General features: G+C 37.0%; 2 protein-coding genes across 3 annotated transcripts in view; one reads left to right on the top strand and one right to left on the bottom strand.

Moving 5' to 3' along the window:
- Window positions 1-19,681, bottom strand: part of psmd1 (proteasome 26S subunit, non-ATPase 1) — a 46,937-nt gene that overhangs the window by 15,921 nt on the left and 11,335 nt on the right. For both annotated transcript variants that reach the window (XM_030132604.1, XM_030132605.1), the window contains exons 17-19: window positions 7,331-7,445; window positions 3,256-3,372; window positions 2,582-2,684 (exon numbers count right to left, since the gene is read on the bottom strand). In XM_030132604.1, coding sequence (XP_029988464.1) covers window positions 2,582-2,684; window positions 3,256-3,372; window positions 7,331-7,445 — 335 coding nt within the window. The remainder of the gene's footprint in view (window positions 1-2,581; window positions 2,685-3,255; window positions 3,373-7,330; window positions 7,446-19,681) is intronic.
- htr2b (5-hydroxytryptamine (serotonin) receptor 2B, G protein-coupled) lies at window positions 11,761-19,391 on the top strand. Its single transcript, XM_030132607.1, has 4 exons — window positions 11,761-12,266; window positions 13,130-13,744; window positions 16,626-16,826; window positions 18,182-19,391. The coding sequence occupies exons 2-4, from the start codon at window positions 13,483-13,485 to the stop codon at window positions 19,132-19,134; spliced, it is 1,416 nt and encodes a 471-aa protein (XP_029988467.1). The 5' UTR covers window positions 11,761-12,266; window positions 13,130-13,482; the 3' UTR covers window positions 19,135-19,391.

Raw genomic sequence — 19,681 nt, 5'->3', positions numbered from 1 at the left:
TGAGGACTCTGTAGAAGTGACAGGGGGATGGTGGATTTATGTGCACAAAGTTTTGTTTTTAATGGATATGTTTTGACAGCATATGTGAATTCAGAAAAGCTCAAATCCTCCAGAAATACAGCAGCACGTTGGTGAAGTTTAATTGTTCTTTTTTTACAATTTCCAAGTCTAAATAATGCACATATACAGGGTGGGGAAGCAAAATTTACAATATTTTGTGGCAGGGATTGAAAGACAGTGTATGACCAATTAGTTTATTGAAAGTCATGAGAATTTATTTGCCACAAGAAAAGTGACATAATAGAAAATGTTTTTATTCTATGTGTCCTCCTTCTTTCTCAATAACTGCCTTCACACGCTTCCTGAAACTTGCGCAAGTGTTCCTCAAATATTCGGGTGACAACTTCTCCCATTCTTCTTTAATAGTATCTTCCAGACTTTCTCGTAATAGTTTTGCTCATAGTCATTCTCTTCTTTCCATTATAAACAGTCTTTATGGACACTCCAACTATTTTTGAAATCTCCTTTGGAGTGCATTCAGCAAATCACACACTCTTTGACGTTTGCTTTCCTGATTACTCATATGGGCAAAAGTTTCTGAAAAGGTATGGATAATAGTGTTAGGTATGATTATGACATCAGTATATGTTTGGTTTCAAAACAATTGACGTAGTGCCTGCTGAGAAAAAACAACTAAATGTTCATTGTAAATTTTGCTTCCCCACCCTGTAGGTGTGTATTATTTGTTTTTAACAATTCTATAAAAATATGCAGGATTGTTCCATTTCACAATTTTTGACATAGTATTAAAATATTTAGGAATACAGCACGCAAATGCGTGTATTTGGTTTTTTTTTTACTTTTGATTTTCTTAGTAAAGGTAAAATAATAGTTTCATATTAACACTTTTAAGTATTGTAAATGTTAAAACAAAGAAATATAAATAGATAAAATAATAAATAAAGAACACAATGTTACAAACGTATTATACAAAATATGCATATGTATGAAAATTAGCTATGTAAATAAAAGTTGCTAAATTAGAGTTGCCCTCTGGCAACTTCATTATGTAAAAGTAGCTCACAGAAGAGAAAAGGTTGGTGACCCCTGTACTAAACCAATACTACAAACTGACCCATGGGCCCAGTCACTGGTCTACTTTCAACAGCATGACTGGATGCTTAAGAGTCTCTTGAAACTTGAGAAGAAGCTGAGAGTACTTGACCAGTGGGTTCCCTTTAAGCATCATTTTTGTCATCTGTTTGTCTCATTCCAATTTTGAAGAAGTTAGTGAAGAAGAAACCGGGGTAGCTGTGATTCCTCAAGGGCATCATGGATGCACCAACAGCAGCCTCTTTATTGTGTAGGTTTTAAAAACATGTATGTGGGCAGAACATGTAGGGTTTAGAGAGGGGAATAAGACAGAATGGAGTGTGAGAGACTGAAAAACATTTCCTGGGTAATGAGTTACAGTGATCATGAAACTGAGCGCTAATTGTTTCCGCTTGTCAAATTAAATACAATTACTGCTGCACCACAAAAACACCTTATCCTGAGGAACACCACAAAAAACCCACTGCAAAGGACTGAGCATGTCACCAATCTGCATGTGTTTAAATTGTGTGGTCTTGAACTGTACGAAAAGGAGAAGTTGTGAGTTGTATGAAACACCTGCTTGCCTGGATGGTCTCACACAGGGTCATCTAAACTGGATTTTATTGCAGTCCATGTGAATTATCTGACACATCATTAACTACTGGCCAACATCAAAACTGATAATCTCTTAAAAGGAAAACAGACATCAAATCAAGTGCAGCAGAGATCATTGAGAATCAGTATGGGGATTGGAGAAATAAGTCACCGACTTTCAGACATACTGTGCACGTAACTGTAGTAGTGCGGATAAACCTGATTTTGTATAAGGTGTAATACTTGATGCTGTATTCTGACAGCAGTATGTAAATAGAGCTGGTTTCTTTCTGGCTTAGCACACGGGGTTTTATGTTAGTGTTTGGGGTTTCTGGTCCTGCCTGCATTCGGGGCTTGTGTATACATGTGAATTTGAGTGTGTTCTGCATGTAGGTGAGTGCGTAGCCCTCCGTGTGATGATGTGCAGCCCTGTAGGACCTCACACATACAAACACATGCTGTATGCCTGTGTCCACAAACAGACACACAAACACAGACACTATCAGACAAACAGTAATCACCGAGGTGGAGAGTAACTAGGCCATATGGCCAGGAGCCCAGCCAACACTGCTAGGCACTGGTGCACCTTAGCATGATCTGTTCCAGACACACAGTGCACGGGTGGTCAGCTGTAGAGGGGAACTGTGCTTGTTGGAGCGCAAAAAGACTCTAATTAAGACATACACACAAAACCACATTAGTTGGAGCACTTCACTTGTCTAACGGTATAATTCAGAATTTGGGTCTTTTGGAATCTCATGGAGAGATAAGAGTACAAACCAGGACCACAAAGAGGTTTAATCCATTTCAGTGACCGACCCACTGTGTATGGAGGAGATCACACATACAACCTGTTTCAACAAAAGGCAACATTAAACACAAGATCACTGACCTGCATCGAGGACTCCCTGTGCAAGGATGGCGCCAAATTTGGCCATGACGTCATCGTGCTTATCGTTGATCACCTTGGCATAAAGCTGTCGGAACTGGTTCACCTAAAAGAGCAGAGAAATCACATTAATACTGCATGTGTGACATTACTGCTCTGCCAAATGGTTTTATTCACATTTTCAAACTTTAAAAACATTCCAGTGCGTTAGATGTTTAAAGTCTATGATAAAGAATTCAACTGATTTTTACAGAAAAGATGAGATCTGAAATGTCAAATCATAACAAAAGTTACCTCATGACACTTATAAACACATTTAGAGCTGGTTGAAATCAGACTCTCTAACCAATTTACAGAACCAACAGAATTGAGACCTAAAAAACTCTAAGGCCCAAATGTAGAGAAAAATATCTGTCTGGTAAAAAATCCATATCAATGTGTATAGGGCATAATATTAACATTTGTAATTTTCCAAAAAAAAATGCAAAAAGCCATGGACCAAAATAACAGTCCAGTACTACTTAAATTGCAGTTCTTTTTAGAAACTTGTGTCTTTTGCTCATCACTTGACAGAAATTTTAATGTAGACTTTAATTCTGTCTGTTTCCACAAAATGTGTTGATAATAACCAGAATAATTAGCCAAATAACTAAACAACAACATGGATTATGACCTACCTTTGGACAGGTGACTTCAGTTTGCTGGATCATGATGAGGGCGGAGGCGATGAGGGCTCCCTGTCTAACGTAGTTCACTGGGTCATTGGTCATGGGCTCCAGCAGGTTGATGGCCTCCTGTGAAAGCACAATCATGACAGAGTCCATATTAATTCAACCTGTTAAGTATATTCACAGTGAAATTTAATCCAAGTGAAAAGGTTAGCAGAGCTTACAATTACTCCCACCCAGTCACACAACACTTTGCCCCTCCTGCTCACCGATACCCTGATACCCAGGGATTCATTTTCAATCTTTTCAAAGAAATTCAAAAATTGAAATAAAAGCACATGGAAAGGACATATCTGTGTGAAATTTGAAAAGAATTAGGTGGCTAGTGTCTGAAAAATTGGTTGAACAAAAATCTTGGACAGACGGATGGAAGGACAGACGGAATTCCTGGTATATCTATATACTATATGTAAAAACAACTTTGGTAAATAACCACATATGACCATAAATGTTATGTCACTGAAAAAATGACAATTACAATTAGTTGTCCCAACATAGGGTTTGGTGATATGAGGGTAAGACGGACTGCGATGGTAGAGATTCACCCTGGCTGTTCATTGTTTTCATTCCTGGGGGCATCATCATCAGACAACCAAAATGTCTGACATACTTGGACAGACCTACAGCCAATCAGAGCAACAAAAGCCAATACTGGACAGGCAGCACTTACAGGTGGATACTTCTGATGGTATTAAAGCCCAAATGACCCATCACGTATCAGATCTGGTGTATAATCCTCTGACAGCTCTACTCCATATATCAATTATATGTTGTAATTTCCAACAGAGCAGATGCTACAGGGTCATTTTTACCCAAACACAGGAAAAGAGATTATCAACACAGGCAACCAGGCCGCACAAATTAATGACATTAGTGTCAACCATATCTGGTTTGTCAGGTCGACAGAGGAGCTGTGTCAAAGCCCTCCCTTCTCAGTTTCCTCCAATGATGAATGGGAATGAAAAAATGAGGGAGGACCACATCCCCTTCTTCTTTTTCTTCCTGCTAAGCAGTAAAAGCTGTAACTCACACTACCAAACCCAAAGGGAGGCGTCAGCACTGCCAGGAAAAGAGAAACAAACCAGGATGATGACAGTGGAGGTAAAATAAACCATGTTTCATGGGTGCTCAGCTCAGTTAAAGCGGCTGCACTGGGATGATAAGTCCAACGATAAAGTCAACACCAGTCTGCCACATCTAGTTCCTCATAGGCCGTCATATTTTGAACAGGGGATAATTACTGTCAGGCCCAATCATCAGAGCTTGTCTACACAAAATGTGTCTGTTTAAGATTCTCTCAATCCATGTACAGTGCTTAAGTGTTCATAAGATAAGAGAGATAAGATATTCCTTTATTGATCCCACAATGGGGTAATTCACAGTGTTGTTAGCAGCATAAAAAAAACATACACAGACATACACATACACATAAAAACAGTCATATAAATTTGAATAAAAAAGTGTTTAAAAGGAGAGTGCAAAAGTGTTCACAACAACATTCTCCATTTTTCACATTTATTTATTATACTCTATTAAAATACTCGTGTTCTCTAAATTAGTTAACGATTGAGTCTGTGTGCAATGTTCCCATCCAAATCACCAAACAAACTAAATTGTACTTATCTTAATTGGCACAAAATTAGAATAAGCAGAACAGGGAAAATGACAAAACAACATCTCTGTGTAGTTTTTGTTTTTTTTTTAATTCTGTAATAAAGAATACTACTCTGGGAAACAAATATTCAAAGCCTCAGGTGTATAAATGATGGTGAAAGAATGTGCTCCTCTTACAGGATGATCCACTTCTGCTACAACACTACTCTAAGTAAGGTCTTAATGTGCTCGAGGACTTATTCTGGAAAAAACAAACACCAGGGCTCAGGAGTTGGTCAGCTAACTAACATGCCTTGACCCAGTCTGGTCCAAAATATTCATTTTGGTGCTTCAAAGCTCAAGGTGTAATGAGCTATGACCCTGCTTGGATGAAACCACCTTAGACTGATCAGATCACATAGGTCGAACACATGGGTACTGGCTGCAGCCTTAATGCCTGTCTTTACTCTCCTCCTTGGACTACAGTAACAGTCCAAAGACAAGTACAGTTGTTTGGTTGGTTTTAATGACACTGTATGCAGAAATTTGAACTACACATTAAAGGGGTCATATTAGTCTTTTTTCAATGGAATTCTTCATTTTCCCACATTTCCCTGTGGTCTCCACCAACTGTAAATGCTCTGCTTGGGTCTGAATTCTTCATTCATTCAACTCCACAGGTCCATCTTCAACCCTATTTCTGAGTAATGACACCAGAAAGGTGGTTTGGAGCACTGGCCCTTTAAATGCACATGAGCCACTTCAGGCCCCACCTCCTCCAGGTTGTTGGCTGTGCTGCTCTGTCCCATTCAACCAACAACTGAACATTTGAGGTAATGGGCTTCAAGTTTGGACATATTTTCAGCATGGACTAGAACCACTGCTGCTGACAAACAATTATAGAGAAATACTGGAGAAATGTTGGTCTGAAGTCTGGACCTGATATGTGCAAATGTGGAGATGGAACTAGTTATAGATGCAACTAATTAAGAAGGAAGTCAAACAGGTTGGAGAAATCCACTGGATTTCTGTCCAAGTGAATATAAAGATAGTTCTGCAGCAGCTGAAGGGTTCAAATTCAAACTGTATGAAATATTAGGGTCCAAATACACAATGAAATGAACCACAGACTAAGAAAAGTGGGTTTAGACAAATATGAGCCCTTTAAGTGTCTATGGGTAAAGCCTTAAATCAAACAGTGACAGTAACTTGAACCTCGTCTTGAAGCAGGTGAGGTTTAAATAAATAAAAAACTGGGGGTTCTTTATCTTTTGCAAAGGGTATACAAGCAGCTGGTACCAGTTTATCTCAAATTAGCTTCAGAGATGAGTCACCATTTTTACTGTTTTAAGGAAAACACTTTTGGTTCTTCATGTAATGTGCACCAATGCTCAGACTCATTGAGGACGACAGCTTCAATGATAGATGTCTCTGAAGCTGCGACAAGGATACTATCTAAGTATTTCTGAAACACAAACTCACTCAGGAACAGTAATCTGAGTTTTGAATGCAGATTTTAAAAGGAGAAAGTGCTCGTGAAAAAACGCCTCATTACACAAGAAATCATTTTTTACATCTCGGAAATGTGATTACAAGCAAAAAAGGCAATATTAAGTCGGGTTATTTGATACGCTTTTTTGTTTGTATGTTTCACCATTGAGAAACGTATAAAAATAATAATAATAATAACAATGGAAATAAAGAGAATCATAGTAAATCCTTGAATACTTTCAGACCTTTGTTGAAAACAGGATATTTTTTCTATTTCCTTCTGTTTTCAGAAGTAAAAACTTATATGCTCCTACCTCCTTCCCATTACATACAAGTCAAATGAATGTGTGAGTGAATGAATAATGGATCATAATGGTAAATGCTTTGGGTGCCTTGAAAAGAGCTACAGAAATCCAATCCATTATTATTCTTAAATAATACAGAACAGCACAAAACAATACAGCTACATTTCCTTAAACAGTGCCATTACTGTCCTGGATTAAACTGCTTTTCCTCAGCTTTATAGTTATTGAAAACTCGTATTTTATATATTCCTATAAACTGATTTATGTTTTTACTTTGCTTTAATTCATCTGTTCCATAATTTAATCTTTACATCCTTTTTAGAGTTGTTCTGACATAATGTGTTTTTAAATTCAGTTTCCCTCTTAGATTTTATCCCCCTTCTCTGTCTGAGAACAACTTCTGTATTTTATTTGGAACCAAGTTAAGTCTTTCTTTAAATATTAGTTGTGCTGTTTTAAACTGAATCAAATCTGGAAATTTTAGAGTTTGTAATCCTATAATTAAACTATGTAACGGAGACCATACAACTTTTTTTTTAAGAAGGTCAATACCTACAGAAAAACAGTCAACATCATACATATGATGTGAATAAAAGCAGAGCAAGATGTGCAGGAGCTGAAGGGCATATGCTCACCTTGTTGCCCGTCCCAGCGCAGCAGATGCCCAGAGCCATGGCAGCACCACAGCGAACGTGAGGGTTGTAGCTTTCAGACAGAAGAGACACCACACTTGGACACTGCTCTGGAGTCCTGAAGGAAAGGGGAGGAGGGGTTTACTAAAAAGCACATGAAATTAACCATGGTGGTTATATCCATATGGAGTATAATGAAATGAAAGGATTTACCAGCTCATAATTTCTGTTTGGTTGTGGTACACTCAAATGGTGCAGGATGGAACAAAGAGGACTAATAAGGCTAAAAGCTCCACTTAACTTAAAGCACTTTGGGCACAGAGCCACAAGAACCAAGAGCATTACACATTTTCTGTGTGTACTGTTCTTTAAACAGTTAAAGATTTACACCTGCATACCAGTGAAGTGGGCATGGTAAAGAATTGACTGAATAAAGAGAGAAGAAACAGAGGACATTATCTAATAGGGCACAGGTGTCAAACATGCGGCCCGGGGGCAAAAACTGGCCCGCAGGATGAATTTGCAAAGTGCAAGTTAGGGCATCAAACTCAACAATAATATCATAATAACCTATAAATAATGACAACACCAATTTTTTCTCTTTGATTTAGCGCAAAAAACATTAAATTATGAAAATGTTTAAATTAACAAACTATCCTTTAACAATAAAATGTGAATAACATGAAAAAATATGAACAACCTGAAATATCCAAAAAAAAAATTAAATAAGTGGAATTTTAACAATACTCTGCCTGTTACTAAATGTTTTGTGCCTATGTATACCTGATCTGTAATGCATATGTATAAATGATAAGTCGAGGCATAATATTGATAAAATTTTACTTACTTTTCTTAACAAATTCCTTTTTTTTTCAGGTTATTCAAATCCTTTTTGTTTGGATAGTTTGTAAATGTAAATATTGGCATAATTGAATGTTATTTTTTGCACTAAAACAATTTGGAGTCGTCATTATTTATTGGCGATCATGCTATTATTTTACTGGTCCGGCTCACTTCAGATTAAATTGGGCTGAATGTAGCCCCCGGAAGAAAATGAGTTTGACATCCCTGTAATAAGGGTTACCTAGAAAAAACACAACAAAGGTATCCAAGCTCTAGGCAAAAAACAAGTATGGGAATAAAGAAACCCCTTTTGTACCATGAATATTTTCTGACAATTCAGTTGAAAAGGTGTTGTTGAACACCAGCAAAGTCTGGACCACAGATGACTCTTTATTTGAAATTCTCATTAAGGTCATGAACACTGGATGTAGTTTGGAAAAGGAAGAGAGAAACATTTCTTAACTGTGTGATGAAAAAGTCAGTCATAAGCAGCTACAAACCCACAATCCTCTGAGGGGGCACTGACTTCAAGACAATTCTTCTGATGGAAGAAATTTAAAAGAATGGTAAAAAAGGTAAGAAAGAAAAGAATTTACTGTCTTTAATAGTATGAGTTTAGAAACATAATCAAATACTTCCAGCACTACAGCTCAGAAAAAACAGTAACTTTTACTACATGTTGCGTATTCCTGGACCCAAATCAGAAGCCAGACAGAAGTCAAACCTGAAGCCTTTTAAGGTTTGACACTACAAGGTACAAAACAGTAAAATAAAAACCATCAACTGCACGAACTCCATTATAGTGATCCCTGAAAGTGCATAAGTAGTAGGATTTCTCAGACAACACTGACATTACTGTAAAGTGTGTAGTAAGAACAACAGTCAGAGAAAAGATATGCTGTATTTTAGCCGTCCATCTGATGTGAATGAATGCACAGCCTCCGAAAAATCCAGTCAATTATGTCTGAATAACTACATGTTATCCACAGGATTTACAGTTGGTCTCGTGTATCCATATACACACAGTGTATACCTTCTGAGGATATAAAAATATCACAAATGTCAGTCATTGGGGGAGGAGAGACAGAGGTATTGATAGAATAGTCTGTCCTGGACATTGCATGATTCTGTCTAATCCATACTTGGACAAGAGCCACATTTTAAAGGCTTCTAGGACAACTTTGTGTATTTTGATTGAAGTGCAATTCTGATTTTAAACACTCCAATATACACTTTCAGTAGCAAGTGTAATATTTCCATAATGTAAAATATTGAGTCAGGCTATCGAAGGTTAAACTGTATTGGGATTTAAAATGGAACTTTAGTGAAAAACTACTGCTGACTGGGTAATAATTAGTGCCCTTACAAACCTTCACAAAGGGAAAGATTTGGGTATTTACACAGATTTATTTAAAACAAGACAAATTAAACCAACCTACAGTTTATCCATCCAAGTGAGGCAGTAGTAGATCTGCATTTCAGGCTTAAATATCAGAGCTGTGATTGATGGACATACAAGAGCTCTGAGACCCAATGCCTTATAGAAAGGGAAACAGCACTTTGACTGGATAATACTTATATGAATAAACTGCTCTGGTCTGAATAATAGAGGCTGATAGCGCTGGAAATTAATAACTCCCTCCATGTTGCATCCAATGCCCTGGGAAACAAAATTACCCTGAAGAAGAAGTAAACAAACTGCAATTAGTCGTTACCACATAAAATGTGAACACCACTGTTAATAACGCGGCCCCACTGCATGAGGAAGGATCTGATTAGCAGATTAGCTTCCTCTCTGTTACATGAGCTGTCACCCCATCACCCAAATACATCATGAAGTCCCTGGGCAGTGTTACATTAAATAATCCAAGTAGGCTTTGTAGAATCAATACCTGAATTCAATTAAAATCAATGTCAAGTAAAGGGTGTGACGACAGAAGAAAATGGGTGCACCTGGAAACTACTATGGAGAGTTACTAACAGAAAAACACTGTAGTATTTACTCTTTTGGCATCCAACAGCAAAGAATAAAGTTAAAATTGTATTTAATTAAAGTGACAATGAAAAAAAGAAAGTAAATCCTGACAGTTAATAATAGCAAGTTCTGATTTAATGCTAAAAACGTACTTGCTCATTTCATATAGACATTTCAAGAACTGATGGTGTAACTTCCATGACCTTTAAGTAGTTGAACGGACTTTAACTAAACCTTACAAGGCAGTTACTTTCATGTTCACTTCAAATACTGCCACAAACTATGAAACCAATAAACTGTTTTCTGAGGACTGTAATGATACACAGCTAAAACTATGCCAACATGCAGTCATTTAGTCAAATGACGATGACGAAAAGCCATTTCAATACCTCAGTACACTCGTCGGGGGGGATGAAAGTGACAAAGCTGCAAAGCCCTCCAGGAGGGTCAGGGTCCTGATCCCCATGAAGAAAATTCTGAAAATACCAGCTTTGAAATGTGGACTAACAATTGATTTTTGCATCAGAATATGGAAAACTTAGTCTTGTATTAATTAATTTTTTCTGCTGTCATTTATTTCACTGAAACTAACTTACAACTACCTTTTCAAATATACAGGGACTGAATTTCACCACATTTGGTGAATGTTATTCTGTCACCTATATGATGTATATTCACATTTAAGTCATATTTAAACCTTAGGTTGAATATTTAGTAATATTTAGATTATTTAGTGTTTATGTTCTACTTACTGATACTGCTGACATTTGACTTGTAATTGCTTAAAGTCAATTATGATGTCCAAACAGCTGATTCTGTCAAAAGTTGAGGAGTTTGCATGACCGTTCAAAACCTTTGTGAATTTAATGTGATTTCATTAATTTCACTGGTCTGGAAAATACGGCTTTGGAATTCCATGATTTTTTCAGCATTTACATGACCGCGAAAGCCCAGATTTGCAGTAATCTGAGCAAGTGTTCAGCATACTGCTAACATCTGTCTGCCAACAGATCGAAATCAAAGGGTTTTCTGTTGTAAATGATTAAACTAGTTAAGACAAGTTCTGTGTGCAAAGAGCAGCTTCATGTACTAGATACACTGTACTAAAGAGATGAGGGATGAGTGTCAGCTGAAATGTCTGGTTTCACAGATCCAAGTAGGAGGTTAAAGGTTACATTTCTCAAATTTTCTTGTGAAGCAAAGAACTGCTCATGATCTTGATACTGTAAACTCAAAGATGGCTCATTTCCAAAGCTTTTAATGTTTAGCATCCGTTTTGGCAACACAATGAATGCATTACTAAGGAAAAACACATTGTCAGGACAAGGAAATTAAAGAAAAACAAAACAAATATGGCCTTAATTTCAGACTTAATAGTCTTGAAGAAAATCAGATTGTAAATAAATTCATTTCTCAACCTGAAAATATGAGCTTGTGGAAGAAAAAAATAAAAAGCGACAGGGAGCATATTTAAAGCGCCGTTAAAATATGCTCAGCAACACGACCACTGCTCTTCTACCTCCCCAGCACTAAACTGGAATGGAGGAGAGTGCAGAAAGTGACAAATATAAACAGTGGGACGGCTGTGTTAAAGGAAATTACCTCCCAGAATCCTTGGCATGTGGCCAGCATCAAGACATTCATCTGTTTGGTTCAGAGTCTGGCTCACGCACGACAGAGGGGAGGGAGATGAGAAAGTACCACCAATACAGAGAGAGCCCAAGCTGATCAGAGGAGGTGAACAAGAGGCAGCACTAGGAAAGCACTAGAGGAGCTCCAACGGCTCAAAGTTTTAAACCTGTGATTGCTGGAGGTGATGCAAGCCAAAACTGGGGGTTCCTCCAACATCTGGAAGCAAAACAAATTCCACATCATGGACTGCTTCAAATTTAGACAGATTTAGGTTCGTCTTTGACGGAAGGTGTTTTTCTCTCACATTCTTTTTTGGAACGGGGAAAATATAAAGTCGAGACCGGCAATGTTAAAAAAGATATGGTACCAAGTCTTTTAAAAACACTGAAGCTCTGTTCCCTCAACACAAAGGTTTATGAAAGTTAGGACGTAGCTGCTTGGAAAGAATCCTTCACAGGCTACGTGGTTCAAAGACGTTACATAAAGGAGGTAAGAAACTAACATATCAACCATGTTGTATCATATATTGTACTCTGTCAACTTCAACAATTAGAAAAATGTAGGAAAACTGGAGTCTGAGACGCAAGTTCAGCATTTTTCACCTAAACATTTCTCAGAGTCAGTCTTTGATTTAAAAAAAAAAAAAAAAAAAGCTAAATCTATGTTTCACATTTAAGTATTTTTCTACATTTTAATGAAATCAGAAAAAATTAAAAATACAATTTACTGTGTTAATGTTTTAAGACAATTAATTACAGCAAGTTCTTCAAATTTATTCTGATACACACACACACATATGTATATATATATATATATATATATATACACACACACACACACACCCAGCTATGGGTTTTCTGTCCACATTTGTGGACAAGTCTCACAACTTTATACAAAAAAAAAAGAAAAGAAAACTGTCCACCACAAAGGACATTCCATGAAAATTTTAAAAACTGCATCTGAAAAACTGCTGCATCACGATGTTTCCAATATAGGCACTTATTTAATAAAAAACAAAAAAAGCTTGCACTTTGCTGACATTTCCTGGGTCTTAGGAGAATATGTATGTATGTGTATATATATATATATATATATATATATATATATATATATACACACATACGTATGCCACCTACAAATGATACTTATGAAGTGAAGTTCTAGCGTTAAGATCATGGAGGTGATTAGTCTAAACATTTTCTTAATCTGTACTTTGCTGTAATGGGGAAATGATCATTACCACACAGGAAAGACCCTCTGCATTTGTTTCCATAAAAGTCTCCTATAATTATCCCATTATCCAGGAAAATTTAAAGCTGAGATTTAAAAAGCTATAATTGTTCCTTTCACAGACCTGTTTGTAAGTGGACAGGGCGGATGGTCAGAGGATCAGCTGTCTGCATCAGCCTGGGACAGAGGGAGCCCTTGTTAACATCGTCTTCTTCGGATTATTACCAGCATAGATTTCAGCAAAAGACCTTTTTGTTTTCTCACCTCTGTACAGTGAATGTTCTACTTCTTGTCAGAGGTCCCTTTTGCTTTGTACACCATTGAAATGTAGTAGCGTACACAGCGACCCTCAGCCGTCCCACCCCACCATCTGCCCTTGCCTGTGCAACGCAGTGACCATGCTTTCCAAGTTTCCAACACTACAAAGATCAAAGTCCCAAGCCAAACTAGGACCCGCTGGACGCCCTGCAGCAACATGTCTCAGCCAGTGGCGGCTCCACTGGAGACCAACAGCTCCAGAGCAGGAGAAACCTCTGGGATTCAGCTAAAATGGGCTGCTCTTCTCATTGTCATGGTCATCATTCCCACTATTGGAGGCAACATTTTAGTCATTCTTGCCGTGTCCCTGGAGAAGAAGCTGCAGAATGCAACTAACTACTTTCTGATGTCACTTGCTGTGGCTGATCTACTGGTGGGACTCCTGGTGATGCCAATCGCCCTCATCACTGTTCTCTACAGTAAGTTCAGCGTCAAACCTTGAGTTTGAAAACCTACAATAGGTCTTACAATGAAAGAGATCCCTAAAATATATACGTCACATCTTACAGATTAAGTGACGGGCAAAATCCAGCACAAGCACCAAAAACTTTAATCTACTGTATTTGACAGTAAGATCTGTGGGCTACAAAGGCCCAACAAACCCTTTTATTTACAAATGTATAAAAGGATGCAATGTTCGAAGAATATGAAGTGTGTGCATGTGGGTGTGCCTGTGGTGTGGCGGCCTACAAAGCTGCAGACATTTTACAGACAAAATAGACTCACTGCACTGGGAAACTGTGCTTACCCGTTTTTTTTGTTTTGTTTTTTTTAAACTGCCAATGTACTAAAAAAAATAGCGTGCTTGAGGAAAGTAGAGTAAAAATAGGTTGTGAGCACTGTTGATACAATCTTGTATATAAATTATTAGAGACTGTTTTGGGGGGAACTGCTACTAAAACAAGGACTTATGTGAAATACTGAAGCATACTATGTAGTTACAACACAGTACACAACTACTGTTGTTCTTTTTTTGACACAAAATAAATTATTCCGACACAGAATTACAGCCATCCCATTATTCAACAAGTCACTGTAGTGCAGGGGTCTCAAACATGCGGCCCAGGAGCCAAATGCGGCCCGCCAAAGGTTCCAATCCGGCCTGTGGGATGAATTTGCAAAGTGCAAAAATTCCACAGTCAAGGCTGTTGAACTCATTTTAGTTCAGGTTCCACATACAGACCAATATGATCTACAGTAAAATAACAGCATAATAACCTACAAAAACCTACATATATTCTTCTCGGTTTGATGTGAAAAATATTACACTATGCCTATAAATAATGACAACTTCAAATTTTTGTCTTTGTTTTAGTGTAGTTGTTGTAACTATGTGTTGTGCTGCCTCTTGGCCAGGACTCCCTTGGAAAAGAGGTTCTTAATCTCAATGGGATTTTCTTCCAGGTTAAATAAAGGTTAAATAAATAAAAGTGCAAAAAATAACATTAAATTATGAAAATATTTACATTTACAAACTATCCTGTAACAATAAAATGTGAATAACCTGAACAAATATGAACAACCTGAAATGTATAAAGAAAAGGACCAATTAAGCAGTAATTTTTTCAATTTTCTGCCTGTTACTAAGTATTTAGTGTCTTTATAAATCCAATCCATAATGTACATGTAGAAATGATAAGTTGAGGTATAATATTGCTAAAATTGGACTTATTTTTCTTATGAAATTTTAGTTTTTTCAGGTTCTCTACATCTTTTTTGTTCGGATAGATTATAAAAGTATTTTCATAATTTAATGGGGGGTTTTTTGCACTAAAACAAAGACAAAAATTTGGAGTTGTCATTATTTATAGGTTATGATGCTATCATTTTATTGGTCTGGCCCAGTTGAGATCAAATCGGGCTGAATGTGGCCCCTGAAAGAAACTGAGTTTGAGACCCCTGCTGTAGTGTTTCACATGTAAAGCACAACAGGTGACAAAATAACTACCTGCCACTTTAGTGCTGCTTTAAGGTTGAAAAAATTTACCAGTGAACCACTGAATCAGACTGTAAGAGGTCTTCATTTACTCATCAATTCCATACATGCAGGCAACATGGCAGGAAAAAAAAAGATTCAAATGTAAACTGGGTGCACAGGGTATGCGAGAACCCTTGTAACAGAAAAAAACCCTTGAATGTGATCTATGAATACTGGTTCAAAGTTTTAATGGACAATCAGGGTTCCTACAGGTTTCTACAAGTTAAATTTAAGACTTTTTAAGACCTTTTTAAGACACTTAGAACAAAATTAAATGCCCATTTCATAGCCATACTGGCAAAAATTTGTGAGAAGTTAGAGATATCTGGTTCCTTATTTCCTTATAAATTGTTGGGTTGGAACAGGTTACTTTCTTTCTAGTTTGGACACATTTAAACACAACACAGCAGACAACTTTAAGCCAACATAACTAAAGACCCACCCTTTCAAATGTAATACATTTTAAAGACTTTTTTAAGCCACTAAAAGCAGATTTGTAAATTCAAGACTTTTAAGACTTTTTAACACCTTGCGGGAACCCTGAATAATAAACAAGGAAATACAGAAAGGACAGACATTCTAATGCCCAAGGCCCATAAATATTACATTGAACATCAAGAACTGTACTTATTTGAAGTGATCAAAAAAACCTTACAGACTTGCACCTTGAAATGTTTAATGTTAATGGAATATGTCTAGAGACAAAATAGGTATAGTGGAACTACATTAAGAACAAGTAGCATTTATCAATGAAAAAGCCTTCCAAACAAAACCTAATAAAAAATATGACTCAAAAAATGTCCTGAAGTGTGATGAGAAATTGTTGCCAGCAAAGAAGAAGAAAATGGTGTAAAATAAAAAAAAATATGTAAAAGAATATTTCTAACAACAGTCTTTTGTTAATGGCTGACGGGAAAAAAGCCAGACCAATTACTTGCCAATTTTATGCCTGGAACTAAAAATAAACACTGCTGTTGAGCATAGTCTCCAGCACATCTACATAAAAGCTTTTAGCTCCATAAACAGTCAGTGAAAGGTCTTTTTTCCAGTTAAGTCATTTCTCACAAAGATAAACAAACACCAGTCTTTTGCAAGAGCACTAGATCTAATCCTACACCACTGTGGTACATCTCCTATTACTGGTAGCATGCAACATTGCAGTTTTCTTTGGGTTCAGATCAATATGGCACATGAGAAGGTACTGTTCATTTTAGTTCCATAACCAGATTTGGATAATAATCTACAAATGATATTTAAAAATTGAACTGCTACGATACATTGATTGTTTTCCTGGATTAATTTCCTCTTCCTCTTATCATTAGACTCTGGCTGGCCTCTCCCAGAGTTCCTCTGCCCCATTTGGCTCTTCCTGGATGTGCTCTTTTCTACTGCATCCATCATGCACTTATGTGCCATTTCACTGGACCGCTACGTTGCCATCAAGAAGCCAATTCAACACAGCCAGTACAAATCCAGAGCCAAAGCGTTGGTGAAGATAGCACTGGTGTGGCTCATATCCATTTGTAAGCACATCCATTCATATAACAGAGCATGTAATTTAAGATGAGCACGTGCTAAACAACTCAATGGCAGGAACAAAGAGATTAAGCTGTTTTTGAGAATCCAAACAGTCCATTTTCTTGTCTAAATATCCATGGCAGATTAATCAGGTTAATCAGTGGATACAATAGTACGATGACACTTAACCTGTCCAAGTACCTCTCAGATATATTATTCAAGATACCAAAGTCCATTTTAATGTCAGTGAATGTTTTTTTTTTCATGTCAACTAAGAATTAAATAAAATAGTCAGAAAAGGAGTATCATTTTGTTTGACACTGTACTCCACTACAACTGGATCTCCAGCAGAGAAGTTATTTCCTAATACCACTATGAACATGAGAGTAAAACTGTAGTATGAGTTTAGTAAGGCGTTACTTGTCTCCACAGTCATTTTCACTGTTAGCGTAGGTTTTATTTGAGCTTCACTTTATGAGCAAAACCAGAATGAAAGGTGGGACATTTAACACTGCTGACACGTTTTACTGCCATTGTTTATATTTCCTCAGCTCAAGAGAGAGCACAGAACGCCAGGAGTGACTGGTTACTTAATATTCTAACAAAAATTAATCAGATGTGCCCGTGTTTCTATTTAGTTACATTTTAGAACACACTTTGAATGACCTCTTTAGAAATTTAAATTTAATTTAAATCTGCCAAAGGCCTTCATAGAAGATGAGTTTTTCAATAACTCATTCCTTCCTCTTTAACTTCTACCTACCTCTAGGGCAAGGTTATTATTGTTAACGAAAACTAACGAAATGACGAAAAGTAACGAAATGACGAAAACTAGAATTGTAAAAACATTTTCGTCAACCGAAATAAATAAAAACTATAATTAAAAGAAAAAAAAACGATAACTAACTGAAACTGTATCGTGTGTTTACAAAACTAACTAAAACAGATAAAAATGATGGTCCGATGCTTGTTGTCACATGTCGTTTCCTGTCGTCTTCTGCTCCCCACTCTACCAGGAAACATGGAGACTAAAGTTGATAGAAAGCAGCAGAGTCCTGTCTGGGATTTATTTGAATACGACGGAGAAGAAGAGAAAAGTTATGAAAAAACTAAAACTAATACTAGAACTAAACTAAAACTAAGCATTTACAAAAAAACAAAAGCTAATAAAAACTAGCAAACCTGTTCTAAAAACTTATTAAAATGAACTGAATTAGAGGAGAAAAAAAGTCAAAACTAAATAAAACTAAACTATAATGAAAAATCCAAAACTATTAGAACCTTGATCTAGGGAACACAATAGGATGTTATTATTTCTCAGTAAGTATAACTGTACAAACTGTGTTTTGTTCTTTTCCAGGTATAGCAATCCCCATACCCATTAAGGGACTTAAGAACTACCCTCTTCCCAACAACATCACATTCAACAGTAACCACACATGCCTGCTGAAAACAGACACCTTCCGGGACTTCATCATGTTTGGCTCTATGGCTGCATTTTTTATCCCTTTGACCATTATGATGGTCATCTACCTACTAACCGTCCAAGTGCTGCGTAAAAAAGTTTATTTGCTCAAGACAAAGGTGACTCAGCGTTTTAGCTACCCAACAGTTTCCACAGTCTTTCAGAGGGAGCAGGCTGTGGCGCCACCTCAAACCCAGCAAATGTTGGACGACACACTTCCTAGGATGCAAGAAAGACCTAATGCAGGCACAGCGAACTATCACCCAGGAGACGACATGCCCCTTCGCAGAATGTCTACTATGGGCAAGAAGTCAATGCAGACTCTGAGCAATGAGCAGCGTGCCTCTAAGGTGTTAGGCATCGTCTTTCTCCTGTTTGTCATCATGTGGTGTCCATTTTTTATTACAAATATCACCTCTGTGCTCTGCACCAGCTGTGACGCCAACGTCATTGCCCGCCTCATGGAGATCTTTGTGTGGGTAGGTTATGTCTCATCTGGAATCAACCCACTAGTCTACACCCTATTCAACAAGACGTTCAGGGGGGCATTCACACGTTATATTACATGTAAATATAAGACCTGTGATAGTCCTGGGCCAGGAAGGCAGGCAAGACCGTCCACTACAGACCGGACTCTTACACGGATTTCATTTAGTTCTTCAGTGGCAGAAAACTCTAAACTGTTCATGAAGCAGGGCATGAAGAATGGCATAGGAGCAGTGGGCTACCAAAGTCCACTGAGGAGCCGACAGGCACCAGTACAATCATCCAGTGGTTTAGTGTTGGACACAATGCTCCTGACTGAAAACCAGGATGGGAAGCAGGAGGACCATGTTAGCTGTGTGTAACAACGGAACAAATGTAAACAATTAAAAGGGAATACTTGAACTGAATCAGATTCATGGTTCAAAATGTTTTGCTCTTCATTAAGGCTTATCAACCTCTTTCATTTCTAAATGCATTATCTGTCTGACTGTTACTTTGAAATGGACTCAAAACTATTGAATTTTGTTGTTTACATCAGTAATAATTTCTATAACAGAACCAAAACGAAGCTACATTTTAAATTCTGTAAGATGAAATAAAAGGAGACACAATTTCTATAACATTGATAAGCCACAATCCTCAGTTGCACACAAATGAATATATATATATATATATATATATATATACACATATATATATATATATATATATATATATATATATATATATATATATATATATATATATATATATATATATGAAATTCACCAAACCATTATGTTCATCAACTACTTCTTTTTCAATTTACAGAAACAGGGTTGAAATTTTTATCTAGAGAAGACTTATTTTAAAGGTGACCTGCAACAAGTGAGCTAAATCAAATCAATGCAAAAAAAAAAAAAAAAAAAA

This window comes from Sphaeramia orbicularis, chromosome 4 (genome assembly GCF_902148855.1).
Source record: "Sphaeramia orbicularis chromosome 4, fSphaOr1.1, whole genome shotgun sequence".
NCBI lineage: Eukaryota > Metazoa > Chordata > Actinopteri > Kurtiformes > Apogonidae > Sphaeramia > Sphaeramia orbicularis.
This window is presented reverse-complemented; position numbering and strand designations above follow the sequence as displayed.